Source organism: Dryas octopetala, chromosome 3 (assembly GCF_963921425.1).
Source record: "Dryas octopetala chromosome 3, drDryOcto1.1, whole genome shotgun sequence".
Lineage (NCBI taxonomy): Eukaryota > Viridiplantae > Streptophyta > Magnoliopsida > Rosales > Rosaceae > Dryas > Dryas octopetala.
The window spans coordinates 14,303,793-14,320,068 of record NC_141368.1 but is presented as its reverse complement, the minus strand read 5'-3'; the positions used below and the strand labels follow the sequence as shown (position 1 = coordinate 14,320,068).

At 37.0% G+C, this 16,276-nt stretch overlaps 2 protein-coding genes and 1 pseudogene across 7 annotated transcripts; all 3 read left to right on the top strand.

Moving 5' to 3' along the window:
* The first annotated feature begins 265 nt into the window (after positions 1-265).
* LOC147291192 (uncharacterized) lies at positions 266-11,542 on the top strand. 3 transcript variants are annotated; one of them, XM_086235625.1, is made up of 9 exons: positions 266-805; positions 947-1,052; positions 4,556-4,637; positions 9,358-9,450; positions 10,229-10,582; positions 10,680-10,892; positions 10,983-11,075; positions 11,159-11,272; positions 11,406-11,542. In XM_086235625.1, exons 5-9 carry the CDS (start codon positions 10,232-10,234, stop codon positions 11,427-11,429), a joined length of 795 nt encoding a protein of 264 aa, XP_086091751.1. In that variant the 5' UTR covers positions 266-805; positions 947-1,052; positions 4,556-4,637; positions 9,358-9,450; positions 10,229-10,231; the 3' UTR covers positions 11,430-11,542. The 3 variants fall into 3 exon arrangements, with proteins under 3 accessions (XP_086091751.1, XP_086091749.1, XP_086091752.1); XM_086235623.1 differs by having other exon boundaries at positions 947-4,423; XM_086235626.1 differs by lacking the exons at positions 266-805; positions 947-1,052; positions 4,556-4,637 and adding an exon at positions 9,125-9,235.
* LOC147291193 (uncharacterized) lies at positions 5,774-9,212 on the top strand (annotated as a pseudogene).
* On the top strand, positions 11,470-14,493 carry LOC147291191 (uncharacterized). Of its 4 annotated transcripts, none has more exons than XR_015121078.1 (8): positions 11,470-11,988; positions 12,089-12,364; positions 12,463-12,716; positions 12,798-12,971; positions 13,053-13,160; positions 13,247-13,316; positions 13,416-13,509; positions 14,107-14,155. XR_015121078.1 is itself a non-coding variant. In XM_086235620.1 (8 exons), exons 1-8 carry the CDS (start codon positions 11,470-11,472, stop codon positions 14,194-14,196), a joined length of 1,575 nt encoding a protein of 524 aa, XP_086091746.1. In that variant the 3' UTR covers positions 14,197-14,493. The 4 variants fall into 4 exon arrangements, 3 of the variants coding, with proteins under 3 accessions (XP_086091746.1, XP_086091747.1, XP_086091748.1); XM_086235620.1 differs by having other exon boundaries at positions 13,426-13,509; positions 14,107-14,493; XM_086235621.1 differs by lacking the exon at positions 13,416-13,509 and having other exon boundaries at positions 14,107-14,493.
* Positions 14,494-16,276: the final 1,783 nt, after the last annotated feature.

Here is a 16,276-nt window from a genome sequence, read left to right as displayed (position 1 = left end):
TTAAAATTAGTGGGCTTTCGTCTTTGACTTTGGGCACGTTGGATAAGTCTCGAATTCACGAGTTCGTAGACACGAAGCACGCGTCAATCGAAGTTACGGTTTGAGAGTTACGGGTATTTGAAGTAAAAGGCAATTTTGTAATTTTTGCACAAAGAGATTTTTAAATAACCAAAATCAGATTTTTTTTTTAACTCTCTCTCTCTCTCTCTCTCTCTCTCTCTCTCTCTCTCCCCGCGCCTCTGTCTCTCTCGCCTTTCACCTTTGCCACGCCGATCATCAGCACGTGGGCGCGCGTCCGGCGGCTGATGGAGGGGGACGAAAGCTCCCCAAACTCGCCTCTAGCTCCTCCCTCCTTCTTCCTTTGCATGTGCACCGTTCAGCCCAGAAACCCTCCAAACCCGAACCCAATTCGAGGCCGATCGGGCCTCCGACGACGACTAGTCTTTTCCGGCGGAGTTGCAACATCGCACCACCCTAGAAAGGCTCCTCTCAACCTCATGAACACGACGACAAGCATCGATTTCTCCGACAACCCCTCGCAACGGCAGATCACAGTTGAGGAGTCTGACGGCTTCTCCGGCAATTTTCTGGCTTTTCCGGCGACTTTTGGCGTCGACTTAGTTATCAAAATCGATCCCTTAGACATCATCTCGCTATTGGTTGCCTTGGTTTGAGCTGAAAGTTGATTAATTGAAAAACTCAGGTTTGAGCATCCTCGGCCAGCGTGAACTCTGCCGTGTGCAGCGGCGACGACGACTCAAACTCGGTGTATTTGGCCTCTTCCCAACCACTTGAACCAATTGAGGTGAAATTCTAGTCCGATTGTGCGTTCTTGTGAATTCTGTAATTTTGGCAGCCATCGCGCGTGACGGTCGATTCTCTTTTCGACCAATTTTGTCGGATGTGAAATCTAGATTGTGTTTGATTGGTTGTTTGGTCTTAACAGGTGCACGGGCTCGAGAAATCTCATTCCCGATGCCGTTATGCTGCCGGATTGGAGATCTGAGCAATGGCGCCGTGAAGGGTATTTCAGTCTTTTACGTGGTTAAACAGTGAGTGAAATTAGATAGTTGATTGTTTGTTTGGTTGCTTGTATACATTTGTTTGCTAGGATTTAGTTTGGCTAGGACTTGATAAAGTTTAGGTTTGAATCCTTGAGGATGGAAATAATGATGATTATGCTTGGAGGTTATTAAATTAAGACGTGAATGATTTGAAGTTGATGTTAATAGTTGACGATTAGGCAATTGATTTGCAGAATGATTATTATTATTTTTGGTGGGATTATTAAGTGAATTTGAGGAATTATGTTTATCTTGATGCTTGAATAATTGTTGATGAAATTGTGATGTGATTGAGTAATTATGGATTTTATTGTGGATTATTATTGAGTATAGAAATTGAAGAATTATTGAGGATGTTTGGTATCTACATGTCAGCTACCAACACTGGTAGCTATAGGAGATAAAGAAATCCATGAAGAAGTTTATAGTTTATACAAATCATTAGCAAAATAAATTGAAGCTAATATTCTAATACAAGGAAATGCAACTCAAATATCCAAGTACATGGGTCGATTTGTTCCATTGGAGATTATCATAGTACATAACTCTTAACAGTAGTTCAGCAAACAACAAGTGAACAAACAAACAATAGCATCAGACCACGTAAAATTTAGGGTGTGTTTTAATTTGCAGCCCAAAATGAGAAACAATCTTAAGCCCAAAACTCAAGCTCCAGACCAAACTTAAAATAGGTCTGCTTCCATTGCGATTAAAGTCATCGTTTTCCTTAACCTGCCAATTGCAAACCTCTGTATCACGAGAGCGGAAGCTTCTCCCTCTTCACCAAAGTCTAGCTCTGCAATATATAGATTTCTTCCTCTGTTCACCAAAGTCTAGCTCGCAGTTAGATTGATCTGATCTTCTTTTCTGATTCGAGGACCAGGTCGGGAATTTCATTTTCAATCGAGGAATAAGGTCAGGTTTTTCAGTGAAATTTCAATTTTAATGGTTGAATTTGAGAAATTGAGCTTGCGCGCACACACACATTTGTCTAAGATGTTGAACTCATGCTGCTTTCAATTCGGAGTCGTTGTGAACTTCAACACAATGGCAAGTACAGAAACAAAGCAACTCCCAGACCAGGCTCCCAAAGCCACAAGAAGAAGCTTTTCAAGTTCTTCTTATAATATCTTTTAACAATGAGAAGCCACGTACAAATCCGTTTATCAGATGCATCAAGTTTAGTTTAGAAACTACAGGAGTAAAATAATGGGAATAATTATTCATTAACTAGACAATAATTCTTCTCCATAAAAAGACTGCATATGATTGATTATATATGCATCTTCTCCGTCAAAAAGTTGCATATGCATATTCTCCATCAAAGAAGGAACAAAGGGTGGTTTAGGGTTCTAACTTCTAAATCAGTTACACACCAATAATTCAACAAAACCAAATCAAAGCCACACAAACACGAACATAGAGAATTTGATAACTAGAAACAGGAAAATGGAACAAATAAGAAACTAAGTAAAATGCTAGCTGAATGAGAGATTTACCTTTCCGATCTTTGTTCTCAGAATCAAGAACGGCCTCGGTAGTGCCTTACTTATCTGACACAGAGATGCAACCCAATTCCAAGCAGCCATGGTCTATGGCAAACCTTTAAGAAGCACAAGGCTCGAGAATCGAAGTAGAGAAGGGAAATCTGAGATTTGAGAATTGGTAATTGACAAAAGAATTAGAACCAAAAGGTTTGACCCTTGAAACCCTAGAATTGACCGGCCTGCACAACTAGTACTAAAACCCTAGGTTACTTGATTAAATGGAGGCCGGATAGGTTGAACCCTAGGTAAGGTGTAATGATAATCATGGCTTAAGAGATGTTGAGTATATTTTCAATTAAATGAAAATAAAAGGGCTGGAAAATCTAATGATATATGGTTTTTAATTAAGTGAATTAAAACAAGGAAATGCCTTGGATTGGTTAATGGGCTGTTAATCATAGTCCAATAGGCTAATTATTCACTTAAGTAGACCTTAAGGGATTGGCCAGCCAATCAAAGCCTTCTTGGGAAACATAAAGCCTGACCAGCCACTTCATTAACCTTTTCTCACGCCAAAAACAAACACATGAAGAAGTGACTTTTCAGTTTCCCTCCAACGGCTACAACTCATTCTCTATAAACCAACCTCCAATTAGACAAACCCTTTCCACAATTAATTTTTTAACAGAGAAAAGAGAAAGAGAGACAAAGAAAGAAAGACTTGGGAAAAAAATTTCAAGAAAGAACAAGAATTCAAGAGAAGAGGAAGGAGGAGTGCAGCCAATACTGCCTTCGAAGGAAATTCTAGTAAGGAATATAAAAAAAAACCTCTCAAGTTCTTTAATATCAATTATAGGATTAGAATGATGGTTGAATGGTTAGGATAAGTTGCATTTCGAAACTCCAAAAGTTTTCATGTTTTAAAACCCTTGTTTGATTATTTTCAACCTCTGACCTTACTCATGCCTTTTTTTTAATGTTTGCATTAACCTACTCGGATTTTTATGAAACTGTTTTAGGGTGTGAAACTAGACATCATAATCTTTCTTTAGAATCAAGAATCACTCAAATCCAACCTGTTATGGATTTATAGTGAATTTCACATTGTACTGCCATTTTCTGCATGTTTTCATAAAGAAAAACCTTATGTTTTCATACACGAATTTCTCTATGCTTAGAATTTTGATTTGAAATTGTTACAGTAGTTTTTAAACAAATAATGTGTAAAAATTCTCGTAGGTTAGCATGCCTGCAAGGCCCCATCCTATCTCCACTACTACAAAAAACGTAATAGACATCGGTCAATAGACAACGTTTTGTATTTTTGCCGTTATCTTAATTTACCACACAACGGTTTTTAACAAACCGTTATATTAATGTTTATTATCCCATGGTATTTGGTTTGATAATTTTTCCTAACAATTAACAGACAATAGTTTTAGGGAATACCGTTGTGTTGGGCAAGTTTCACAAAAATATAAAATTTTGCGGGTCTTTGTATTTGAAAAGTGCATGACCGCATTAATGAAATATATCGCGCGCCTTAGGTCTTTTTGGGTCAAAGCCCTCTGACTTCACCTTTCAGAAACTCACACACACTTAGCCCACAACTTAGTCCTCATTGAACAATTGATCTTCCCTCCTCAACTCAGTCCTCTGGCTTCACCTATCGATCTTCCCTCTCATGCATCAATCTCAGTCCTCATCACGCGTCAATCTCCATCTTCGACGTCGTCCCTTGCTCTCCATCTGCACGTCTCTTAACGTCACCGATCTCCATCTCCGTCCTCATCGTCTCCACCCATTCCTCATCGCCCGGCCATCTCTGCACTCCCTTGAATCATCTTCGCGCATCTCTGCACTCCGATTCAGGTACAGTTGATATAGGGTTTGATTTTGGGGGATTTTTTCCTCATTAGATTTTGTTCTTTCTTTTTTTGTGCATATCTGATTTTTGTTCTTTGAGGTTCTTCTAAACCTTTTTGTTTTGTGTTTTTGCTCAAGGTGAAGTTCATATTGGTGATATTTGGTGATATTGTTGAGCTTGGGGAAAGAAAATAGCTAGGCTGCTGATTGAATTGGAAAGGTGAGTTCATCAGGCCCTTTTTTTTTTTTTTTTTCGTTTTGTTGGTTTTGGCATCTTGTTTTCTTCTATTTTGATGGTAGGGGTTTTATTTGTAGACTATTGAAAGGATTATATTGATTTCTTGATGCTATTGATTAACTTTTGTTACTCATTATAATGAATGTTTGATTTTGATGAGAAAAATAGTTATGAGTAAGTAATTGTATATTGAAGTGGAAAGTTGCTACCCCTCCCCTACCCTATAGAAACCATATAAGTTCATTTACTCCATTGTGTTTGCTTTATTTCAATTGAGGAAATTACTAAGACTGAACTAGGTGTATAATTTTAAGATGCATTGTGCTAGCTTGAAATATCTAATTTAGATCAGCCTGCAGGTTAGTGTTGATTTCCTCTCTCTCACCTACTCTGTCTCTCATATTCTTGTTCTAGTTCTGGGTGAAGTTATTGTGGCTTGATAAAAATTTGGTGTATTTTTCTGGGTTTAGTTAATATTCATGGGTTGTGTTAAATTCTCTGGTTTGTGATTGATTTTACTGATATGGGGTTTATTGGGTTTTACTGATATGGGGTTTGTTTATTGATTTTGTAAATTATATGGGTTTATTGATATGGGTTTACTGAAATGTGCTTATTATTTTGCTTGATCTTTATTGATTTTGTTTACTGATATGGGTTTATTGATTTTGTTTACTGATATGGGGTTTGTTTATTGATTTGGTTTTAGTTGAATCAGTATTTTGGTTGTTCAAAATGTTGTTTCCTTTTGTTTAGTCTTGGTTGCTCAGCTTCATATTGTCAGAAAACTGAGTTCGCCACTGGAAGTCCGGTCCTCACAGGAGAGATCCGGACCTCTAGCCTAGATCTCAAACACCAATCTTACTGGAGGTCCGGTCCTCAAGGGTGAGGTCCGGACCTCAAGTCTAGGTTTCAAATACTAATCTTACTGGAGGTCCAGTCCTCAAGAGTGAGGTCCGAACCTAAAGCCTAGGTTTCAAACACCAATCTTACTAGGTTTCAAACACCAATCTTACTAAGACCAGTTAGTTTTCAATTGCATGCCCATGTTCAATGGTATAGTGGTTGTGTTTAGTTTATCTTTGTATTTTTTTTTTTTCACTAGAGTCAATATTTGGTATGATTTTATAAATGACATGCATGTTTGTATGGACAAGTCAAAGATGGACAAGTCATGGATATATGCGGATAGAAGATCAAGGGCATATGAGTTAGGGATTCAAGAATTCTTCAAGTTTGCATTACAGCATGCTAGAAACCCAAACCTCATTCATTGTCCTTGCCAAAAATGTGGAAATATGAGACAATTTGGGATTGGAGTTATAAGGGATCATCTATATTTTAATGGGGTTGACCAAAGTTACCAAAATTGGATATGGCACGGAGAAGTTTCTAGTACATTTGCGAATGCAGCTAGAAGTGTGGAGGAACAAGAAGATAATTTTGTCTCCGAAACAGTGGATATGGGAGATAATGAAGAGGAAGAATTTTCAAATGATTCTAACGATTTCATTAATTTGGTTGGGGATGGCGATGAACCTTTGTATCCTGGTTGTGATAAATTCACCAAGTTGGGAGCACTGGTAAGATTGTACAATTTGAAAGCGAAGCATGGATTGAGTGATGCAAGTTTCACTGACTACTTGATTGCCTTTGGAGATTTTCTTCCATCAGGTAATAACATACCCACATCTATGTACGAGGCAAAGAAGATTTTGTGTGCTTTAGGGATGGACTATGAGAAAATACATGCATGCCCTAATGACTGCATCTTGTATAGAAATGAGTATGTAGATGAGATTAATTGCCCTAACTGTAATGTGTCAAGGTGGAAGTTAAGTAGGTATTCAACTATTAAGGAGGGGGTGCCTGCGAAGGTGTTGTGGTACTTTCCCATTATCCCAAGGTTTAAAAAGATGTTTCAGTCTAGTAAAACATCTGAGAGTTTGACTTGGCATTATGATAAAAGAGTGAAAGATGGTAAGATGCGGCATCCTGCAGATTCTCCATCTTGGAAGTTAGTGGACTATAAGTGGCCTGAATTTGCTGAAGACCCTAGAAACCTTAGGCTCGCACTTGCATCTGACGGGTTCAATCCCCATAGTTCTTTAAGCAGTAGATACAGTTGCTGGCCAGTTCTACTTGTCACTTATAACCTTCCACCATGGTTGTGTATGAAAAGAAAGTTCATGATGCTGAGTCTATTGATTTCTGGTCCTAAACAACCTGTAAATGATATAGACGTTTACCTAGCACCTTTGATGATTTAAAAAGTTTATGGAAGGGAGTTGTAGGAGTGTATGATGCATACAAAGGAGAGTATTTCACTCTAAAGGCTGTATTGTTGTGGACAATAAACGATTTTCCAGCCTATGGTAACTTATCTGGCTGTGTCGTAAAAGGATATAATGCATGTCCAATATGTGGAGAACACACAAAACCCCACAGGTTGGTCCACGATAATAAATGCTCATACATAGGCCATCGAAGATTCTTACCACGATTTCATCCTTATCGAAATCAAAGGGCTGCATTTAATAATCGTCAAGAACTTTCTCCAGCTCCTGTGCCATTAAGTGGAGAGGAAGTATTGGCAAAGGTGGATAGTCTTAATTTCTTGCCTTTCGAAAAAAAAAAAAGTGGCCTCGTAACCATGTGGAGGGTGACACAAGAGCATGTTGGAAGAAGAAGTCAATCTTTTTTGAACTGGAATATTGGAAATCTCTTCATGTTCGCCATATTCTCGATGTTATGCACATTGAGAAAAATGTATGCGATAGGATTATCGGTACATTGTTGAACATTCCTACAAAAACAAAAGACGGTCTTGCTGCTCGTTTAGATCTTCTGGACATGGGGGTACGTACTGAATTAGCACCTATTGTTGGAGAAAAAAGAACACATCTGCCTGCAGCAAGTTGGAATCTGTCTAGGGAAGAGAAGAGAACTGTATGCAAATCCTTTCTTGGTATGAAAGTCCCTGAGTATTATTCTTCAAATGTTAGAAGTCTGGTATCAATGGAGGATTTAAGACTTGTTGGAATGAAGTCACATGATTGTCATATCTTCATGCAACAATTGCTCCATGTGGCCATACGTTCAGTGTTGGAGAAGCCTGTGAGATATGCTATAACCAGATTCTGTTTCTTCTTCAATTCTATATGTAGTAAAGTGGTGGATGCTTCTATACTAGATAAGATGCAGCAAGATCTAGTGCTTACACTTTGTTTGCTTGAAAAGTACTTTCCACCATCTTTTTTTGATATTATGGTTCATTTAACGGTGCATCTCATTAGAGAAGTTCAGTTATGTGGACCAGTTTACTTCAGATGGATGTATCCGTTTGAACGGTATATGAAAGTGCTAAAGGGGTATGTTCGAAATCGCCATCGACCCGAGGGTTGCATTGCCGAGTGTTATATTGCCGAAGAAGCTTTAGAATTTTGCTCTGAACATCTTTCTACTGGCAGTTCAATTGGAATCTCATCAAGACACAATCAAGGATCTTCTAAGGAATGTATGGCCTTATCTGGTGCTTCTATACATAGGGTTGATCGTGAACTTTTGGACCAAGCTCATCTGTTTGTATTAGAGAATACAGATGAAGTGACACCTTATATCGCGTAAGACAATCCCAGATTTCCTTTGTCTTTTCATTAATTATGTCTTTGATTAGCTGAATTCTCAATATTAATTGAGGAATCTCAAATTTTGTGTAGTGATCATATGAGCTATTTAAAGGCTACAAATCCTAGGTTCAAAAAAAATGACAAGTGGCTGCAAGATAAGCACAATCACAATTTCATTCTTTGGTTAAAGAATCGAGTAAGTTTAATTTGTTCAAAGGATGCACTAATGTATGTAAGTAATTCCTGTATTTTATTAGAATGCTTATCCTTACAGGTTAGATCTCAACTCAATTGTGAAACTGATGACATACCAGACACGCTGAGGTGGCTAGCTGATGGACCATGCATGGAAGTCCCAAAATTTGCAAGTTATTCCATTAATGGGGTTCATTTTAATACTAAGGCTCGTGATGACGTTCGGGCTGTTCAAAACAGTGGCGTGTGTTGGCAAGGGGAGACAATGCAAGTTGCATCTGCGAAGGATAAAAACCCCATCATTACAAATATGTGTTTTTATGGGGTGATCCACGAAATATGGGAACTTGATTATTTCAAGTTTAGGATACCTATCTTTAAGTGTGATTGGGTTGAGAGTACAAATGGAATTAAAATAGATGATCTAGGCTTTACTTTGGTCAATCTTAGTAGGATAGGTTCCAAGCATGATCAATTTGTTTTGGCAAGACAAGTGAGTCAAGTCTTTTACGTGGAAGACCCTGCAGATGCTGCTTGGTCTGTTGTTCTATCAACCCCATATAGAAATTACAATGATGTCGATTATAATGATGATGAGTTAGGGGATAGTATGGTTGACCATCAACCTTTTACCAGAGGCCTGCCATCTATTGAGACATTGGATGAAATGGTTAGAGACAATCCTACAAACTGCATTAGACCTGATGGTGAGGGTATATGGATTGATAAGTAGCATCAAAATGGCATTTATATAAGGTAACTGGTTATTTTTGGTGTGGCAATGATTGTGTGATTTATTTTTAATGTGTGATTTGTTCTTAAGTGTGTTTCTGCATGTATGAATTATTTCTAATGTTTTTTTATTTCTGGTTCTGCAGGTGCTTCACAACATTTTTTGCAAGATAGGCTAAGTAAGGGTTCCTCGGGAAAAAGACTATACGAAATTTATTTGAAACTACGGGCAAGTAGAGGTTAGTTTTGTTAATCTAAGTTGAAGGATTTGTTTGAAATATATCTCTATGACACTGCCATTGCCTTTGATGAGTGTTTACTTGGTCTGAAAATGAAGTATGTCTCATAGTAGTAAATGAAGTGAAGGTGTGGGTTTGTTTAATTAGGAAAAGGAAGTGATAGGGCATTTGAATAAAGAAAAGAAAAGAAGAGGATGAGTATGAGTGTGGCGTGGGGTTTGTGGGATAAACAACAAAAAGAAATGAAGAGGTGGGATACTGGAGGTCTGGACCTCTAGGGGAGGTCCGGTCCTTATGGTTCAAGGTGGGTTCTGGAGGTCCGGACCTCTAGGGGGAGGTCCGGTCCTCAATCTTCAAGCCATCTTCTATTTGCATTTATAATAGAAAATTTAACCCATTGAACTGTTAGTTGAGTTCTAAAAAGTCATCACTAAGCTCGGGGTGAATTTTGAAACCTCAAAAGATCCTCTATTTACAAGGTCTCTAGAAAATTAAACATGGATCAAGTTTTTTTTTTTTTTTTTTGAATTCTTTTGGAGGAAGAAGAGGTTGTTCATTCTAATTTACAAGGTCTCTAGAAATTAAACAAGGATCCATTTATAAGATCCCTAGAAAATTAAACAAGGATCCATTTACAAGATCCTCCATTTACATATCTATCTTGCAAAAGTTACACTGTGCTAATCGATCTTTGTATTGTCTCTATTATATATACTTCTTACTAGTTAAATATATACTCTATTTACAAACTGTTTCATATCATTTCATTTCATCCTAGACAATGGCGCCAAAGAGAGTGGCTTCCTCGAAGAAGAAAACCTCTAAATCAAAGGTAGCTGAGCCTCCTGTAACTGAATCGAAGGTGACAAAGGACACTGCTACCACAGATAGCTCAGTTAATGGAAAAAGGAAGAAAAGGGGGATGGTTACAATGCATCGCATTGTAAAGCGAAAAATAATGAAAGTCAAAAAAGTGGTGGAGTTTAATTCAAAAGGGCAGCCACATGGGAAGGCAGCAACCGAAATGCAGTCTTACATTGGGACTTTAGCACGTACAAAGATCCCAATTACCATAAAGAAGTGGAAGGATGTTACGGAGGATATGAAAAATAAAATTTGGGAAAATGTAGAGGTAAGCAACAATACTTGGTTATTTATATGACTAGTACATCATTTAACTAAAACATTATATAGTATCATTTATTTAACTAGTACATCATTGATTGTAGATGGCTTTTGTGCTGAGTCCTCAATGTAAGAAGATGGTGTTAGCATCTGCATCAAATAAGTGGAGAGAATTCAAGTCTAGGCTGACATGTAAATTTGTTCTCCCTTACAAAGATCAACCTGAGCTATTAAGTGATCCTCCTAAAGACTATCAATCTATTGACAAGTCAGATTGGAAGGAGTTTGTGCTACATAGGCTTACAGATCAGTTTGGGGTAAGCTATTACTTTCTACATATATTTTCGTACAATTGTTGTCTTTAAATTTGTATATAACTCAATGTGTGGAAATATTCTGTTTTGAAGCAACTTCACGAGGAACAAGTGGAGAGGAAATCTAAGCATGAGTATCATCATAGACTATCGCGTAAAGGGTATGCTGGTTTGGAGGATGAACTGGTTAGTGTTTACTTTAACTGCCTTGGTACAATGATTATTAAACATGAACTGGTTAGTGTTTACATTTATTTGTTATTTTAAAGATGAAAACAATGCCTGAGGGGGGGTTTGATCGAGCAACCCTTTGGATTAAAGCACATGAAGATAAAAATGGGAAGATCCCAGATGCAAAAGTAGCTGAGACTGCTGCCAGAATTGTAAGTAAGCTATAGATATTCCATTGATTATAATTCTGCCAATGTTAGATTTGAAAGTGTTGAGTTCTTTAATAATTTAATTTATCTTGGCTTTATTGGTCCCTGATTATTTATATTTCATGTATGGTTGCAGGATGATTTGGAAACAAGTATCTGAGGGGACATTATCTACTTCTGGTACCAGTGATGTGCTAACAATGGCATTAGGGACCCCTGAGCACTCAGGGAGAGTTAGAGCTGTGGGAGGTTATGTGAAGCCCAGTTCTTACTTTAACTTCCCTCCACGAAAGAGTATGAAAGAGAGAATAAGAGAAAGTGTCAAACAGATAATGGAAGAAGAGCGAGAGAAAATAATAGCAAAGGAGCGAAAATATTGGATGGATAAATTGAATTCAGTAGAGGCAGGGAAGAATTCCAAGGCTGAGAGACCAACCCCAGTAATGTTAGTCCCTATTCCCCTTACTCCCCCAACTCCCCATACTGCTGAATATGGCTCTGATAAGGCAAGCACCAATGTGGAGAAAAAAGTTGTGAAGAATATTGATATGAATGTGGAGAAAGAAATAGAGATAAATGAGGAGAATGAAATTGAGAAGATTGAGAATATGGGCATGGAGAAGATTGATGATCCAAAGGAGGAGAAGCACAACACGAACATGTTGGATGCTGACTGTGTCGACCTAGACTATGTGAGTGACAAGAATAGTGTTTCGAAGGTATATATTTCATCCTAGCTTACCCAACGTTTAATTGCCTTAATTTTTTGTTGTGAAAGTCATTAAATTAACTTCTATTTTATCTTGGCTATTTGCACAGGAGAAAAAATGCATGTTGGCTGTTGGCTCACTTGAAAATATTGTTGCATACGCTACATTACTTGAAGTTGACGATGCCAACCCACCGACACTGCATGGTGTTCCTTTGGCAGAGGGATGCCTGCGGGTTGCAATTTATACTTCGTTGGATGACTCAGTTTTGCTTCCCATCCCAATTAAAGACGAAGTAGTAACTGTTGGTCAAGCTGTTGGGACAATTGTAGCATGGCCGAAAAATCTTGTAACATATCAGAATCAGCAGGAAGTTGGTAAAGAGGTATGTTTTTATGTCTCACCTAATTGTATTGTTGTAATTTTAACTGATTTGGGTGTTTTTAAAAGCTACCTCTAACATATATTGATAATTTAACCTAGAAACGTGCCAAAGGAAAGGGCGAGAAGCAATATAGGGGGAAAGGGATTGTGTTGAATCTTCAAACAATGCCTACGCCACTGAAGTTGTTGTGCATTTATGCACAAAATGTATTGAATGATGTTCAGACAATCAACTTTTTAATAGAGGCAGATGTTTTTGGGGCAACTCGTAAAACCCACCTTCTGTGTGAAGATATTGTCCAATTTGGTGGCATGGTTGAAATATCAGCAACCTGCATTGTGGTTTACATGAGGTATTTAATGAGACTACTTTTCTATACATATTTATATCCAGCAAAAGAGATTATGCAATTACTTACGGAATATTTTTTTAGGCACCTCTACGATGTGGTAAAGAGGTCAAAAATGCTAAGTATGGTTGGTTTTGTTGACCCTGCGAGAACTGGTGCGATAGGGTGTGGAAATGTAACTGAAAGATCAAGGTACTTGGCAGATAGGTTCGCTGGATCTCGTGATGATAAGATTTTTTTGGTCCCTTACAATTCCGGGTAAGTTAATCATTTATGTGGTCATTGTAAATACTGATTTCCAACCATATAAGGTATTTAATGAGAATTATAAATGTGTAGATATCATTGGATGCTGACTGTTATCAATCCGGACAAGGAGAATGTCTATTTCATGGACCCAATGAGAAGACGTCTGATCGGCGATGAATGGAAAACTGTGGTGGACAAGTAAGTTGATTAGACGCCTCATCAGTTTATAAGTTCATTTACATATATCAGCAAGTGTTAAAATCATTTGGTTTTTCATGCGATAGTGGGATTAGAATCTTCAATGCTCAAGGGAATAGGCAAGGGCGTAAGGCAATAATCTGGAAAAATATGGCGGTAGGTTGGCTTGTTTGTAGTTTGCTTTAAAACTCAAATAACAGATTGCTAAGTGGACTGTATATGTGCTCATTCTAATTAATGTTTATTTGCATTTAGGGCTCAACAGCCAAGTGATAAGGAGTGTGGCTATTTTATTATGCGTTTTATGAAGGAAATAATTGAAGATAAGAGCTTAGCTTTTGTGACTAAGGTATGCATTAGTGAAGTATAAGTAACTTGGCATTATGTTGGTCATGTGAACTCTGAGTAGTGATATGAAAATTGTCTTTTACTTGGAAATGTTGAAATTCTTTTCTTTGTTTTGTGGCTGAAAAATTGGAAATGTAGTAAAGGAATAAAAGGAAACAAATTAGCTTGGGGGAGTCTGTTTTGGGTGCATGCAGATTGGGAATACTGGGTGGATTCTTTCAAACTTGTGGAAGTGACCATGTTATATAGCTAGGCCCATGTTTGATGATCACTTGTGTGAATTTGAGGTTGATTTCAGTTTGATTCTAATTAATGTAGTTATGCACTTATATTATTAATAACAAATTCATGAGTGGTATGGTGCAATTTCTTTAGGCCATTGGGGGATTCTGTTTTGGGTGCAGTTAGCTTAGGACATTTTGCTGGTTATATATGTGTGCTTGATTCTTAATTAATGTAGTTGTGCACTTATATCATGAGTTGTCTTGGCCTTTTTTACCTAAGGGGCATATTGTTTATTTCTTTATTGGATTCATTATGTTTTTATTTTGAGTTGAATTTTCTTTTTAATTACTACTCCATTTTTGCCTTGTTTCAGTGGGAGCGAAGGAAGGACAATACTTATACCCAAGAAGATATCGATGAAGTCCGAGCTGAATGGGCAAACTTTGTGGGGCAGTATATGTAGATCGAGCAGAAGGTGGATTTTTGACGTATAGCATTTTTGAACTTGATTTTGTAGGCCATGTGTTTAGCTAGACTAGCTTGGGGTATATATATATCATTGATCACTTTGCTAGCTTCTTGTGGGTGTTGCCAAGATTGATAGCTAGGCTTAATTAATTGCTAGATTAGATTGATGGCAGCAAATTGGTAGATTAGAAACTTGATGGTTGATTTTTGAGTTATGGATGGTTTTTGTGTATGGCATGGCTGGTTGTGTGAATAGCATTGGGTTTAGAGAGTAAACTACATATATACAATTACTAGCTACCTTGAAATTCCTTTTAATATTTGGTACTTTATCAATTCCAAAATCCTTATTTATTGTGGATTAGTTTAAATTTGAGCAAATTGTGATTTTGTGAATTAATGTATAATTTATTAAGAATGTTAACATTATAAAGGGAAACATGCTACTTGGAACAATGGTGTTGTACCAAAAACACCTAGCTAGCTATTTCAGGTACTGCGTGCCTATGTGAACCAAATGTAAACAGGAACATTTTACAACAATTTTTCTGACGAAATCGTTGTCTGTAACATTAACTTACAATAGTTCAATATTAGAAACCGTTGTATAATCCATAACAATACCACACAAACCTTAGAAAGCCGATGTATCTAATATCTATAGACATCTAATTAAACTTGAAATTAGTATCTTACACAACGGTTATATAGTTAAAATATAATGTTCTTAAATTCATAATACAACGGTTTCATATAAACACCGTAGTATGAAAGACATATATACATCTCAAACACCTATTTTTAGAATGACCTATACAACGGTTAGGATCCAAAAACCGTTGTTTTAAGGAGTATTTCACCTTGTGTTTATAACTAAAGTAGTTGTAAAATACATGTATTAGTAAACGTAACCGTTGTGTATATATATACTCAACAACAGTAGCCTTTAAACCATGAGATTTTTAGGATGTATATACAACGGTATTTTTGTCATTACCATTGTGGTAATGTAATGAAGACAACGGTTTCATATAAACACCATAGTATGAAAGACATATACACATCTTATACACCTATTTTTAGAATGACCTCTACCACGGTTAGGATCCAAACACCGTTGTGTGAATGAGTATTTCACCTCGTGTTTATAAATAAAATAGTTGTAAAATACATGTATTAGTAAACGTAACCGTTGTCTTGAGAACATAAAACAATGGGTTCGAGGAGAAAACCGTTGTGTAGTTATATACTCAACAACAATAGCCTTTAAACCATGGGATTTTTAGGATGTATATACAACGGTATTTCGGTAATTACCATTGTGTTAATGTAATCAAGACAACGGAAAATAACCGTTGTGTAATGGTACCCCAATAGACGTCGGTCGATTAGACGACGATATTTTGGCAACTTACACAACGGATAAAATCCGTTGTGTATTACGTTTTTTGTAGTAGTGCTCCTGCCATCTCGTGTACTTGTTTAGTTTAATAAATGTAAACAAATATATTACTACATCATATATCTTTGTAATTATATTTCAGTTTTGAGTTTAGTCTTTGTTTGTCTTTATAATATGATGTGTACCAACTAGCTATATATTGATTTAGTGATATTTCTCTTTATGTGGAGAGGGGATCTTGTATTTTCTACCAAGTCTCATGAAGAAAATTGAAGCATCTAACCCAAATCAATGACAATGGGTGGAAAGGCCCAACACTTTATAAATCTCTAAGAAATCATATTGGGTCGTTACAGACACCATGTCAGCAATCTGACCTGACATCGCAATGACAGGGAAGTTATTCTCTAAAACTTGTCATTAATTTGTCAGCTAAAAGGCAAAATGGGAAGTAAAAATAAATAAAGAAAGACAATAAATATAGAAATTAAGCCAATGTGTTATGGCTAAAACTGCATCTAGATTGAAAAAAAAAAAAAAAAAAAAAAAGGTGCTTTAGAGGCCCGTCCATTTATGTCTACCTAGACTAATATCACATTAGTTTTTCAAAATTGACTAAGGTCCAAAAATATTGTCCAGCTGCCACGTTGTCATTTTCTATTCCAAAATTGCC

Excerpts from the sequence above, each read along its gene's own strand:
- LOC147291192 (XM_086235625.1), top strand. The coding sequence starts at position 10,232 with ATGGCGCCAAAGAGAGTGGCTTCCTCGAAGAAGAAAACCTCTAAATCA. Across the intron at positions 10,583-10,679 it reads AAATTTGGGAAAATGTAGAG|ATGGCTTTTGTGCTGAGTCC; the intron begins GTAAGCAACAAT and ends CATTGATTGTAG. Across the intron at positions 11,076-11,158 it reads CTGGTTTGGAGGATGAACTG|ATGAAAACAATGCCTGAGGG; the intron begins GTTAGTGTTTAC and ends GTTATTTTAAAG.
- LOC147291191 (XM_086235620.1), top strand. The coding sequence starts at position 11,470 with ATGGCATTAGGGACCCCTGAGCACTCAGGGAGAGTTAGAGCTGTGGGA. Across the intron at positions 12,365-12,462 it reads AGCAGGAAGTTGGTAAAGAG|AAACGTGCCAAAGGAAAGGG; the intron begins GTATGTTTTTAT and ends AATTTAACCTAG. Across the intron at positions 13,161-13,246 it reads TGGAAAACTGTGGTGGACAA|TGGGATTAGAATCTTCAATG; the intron begins GTAAGTTGATTA and ends TTCATGCGATAG.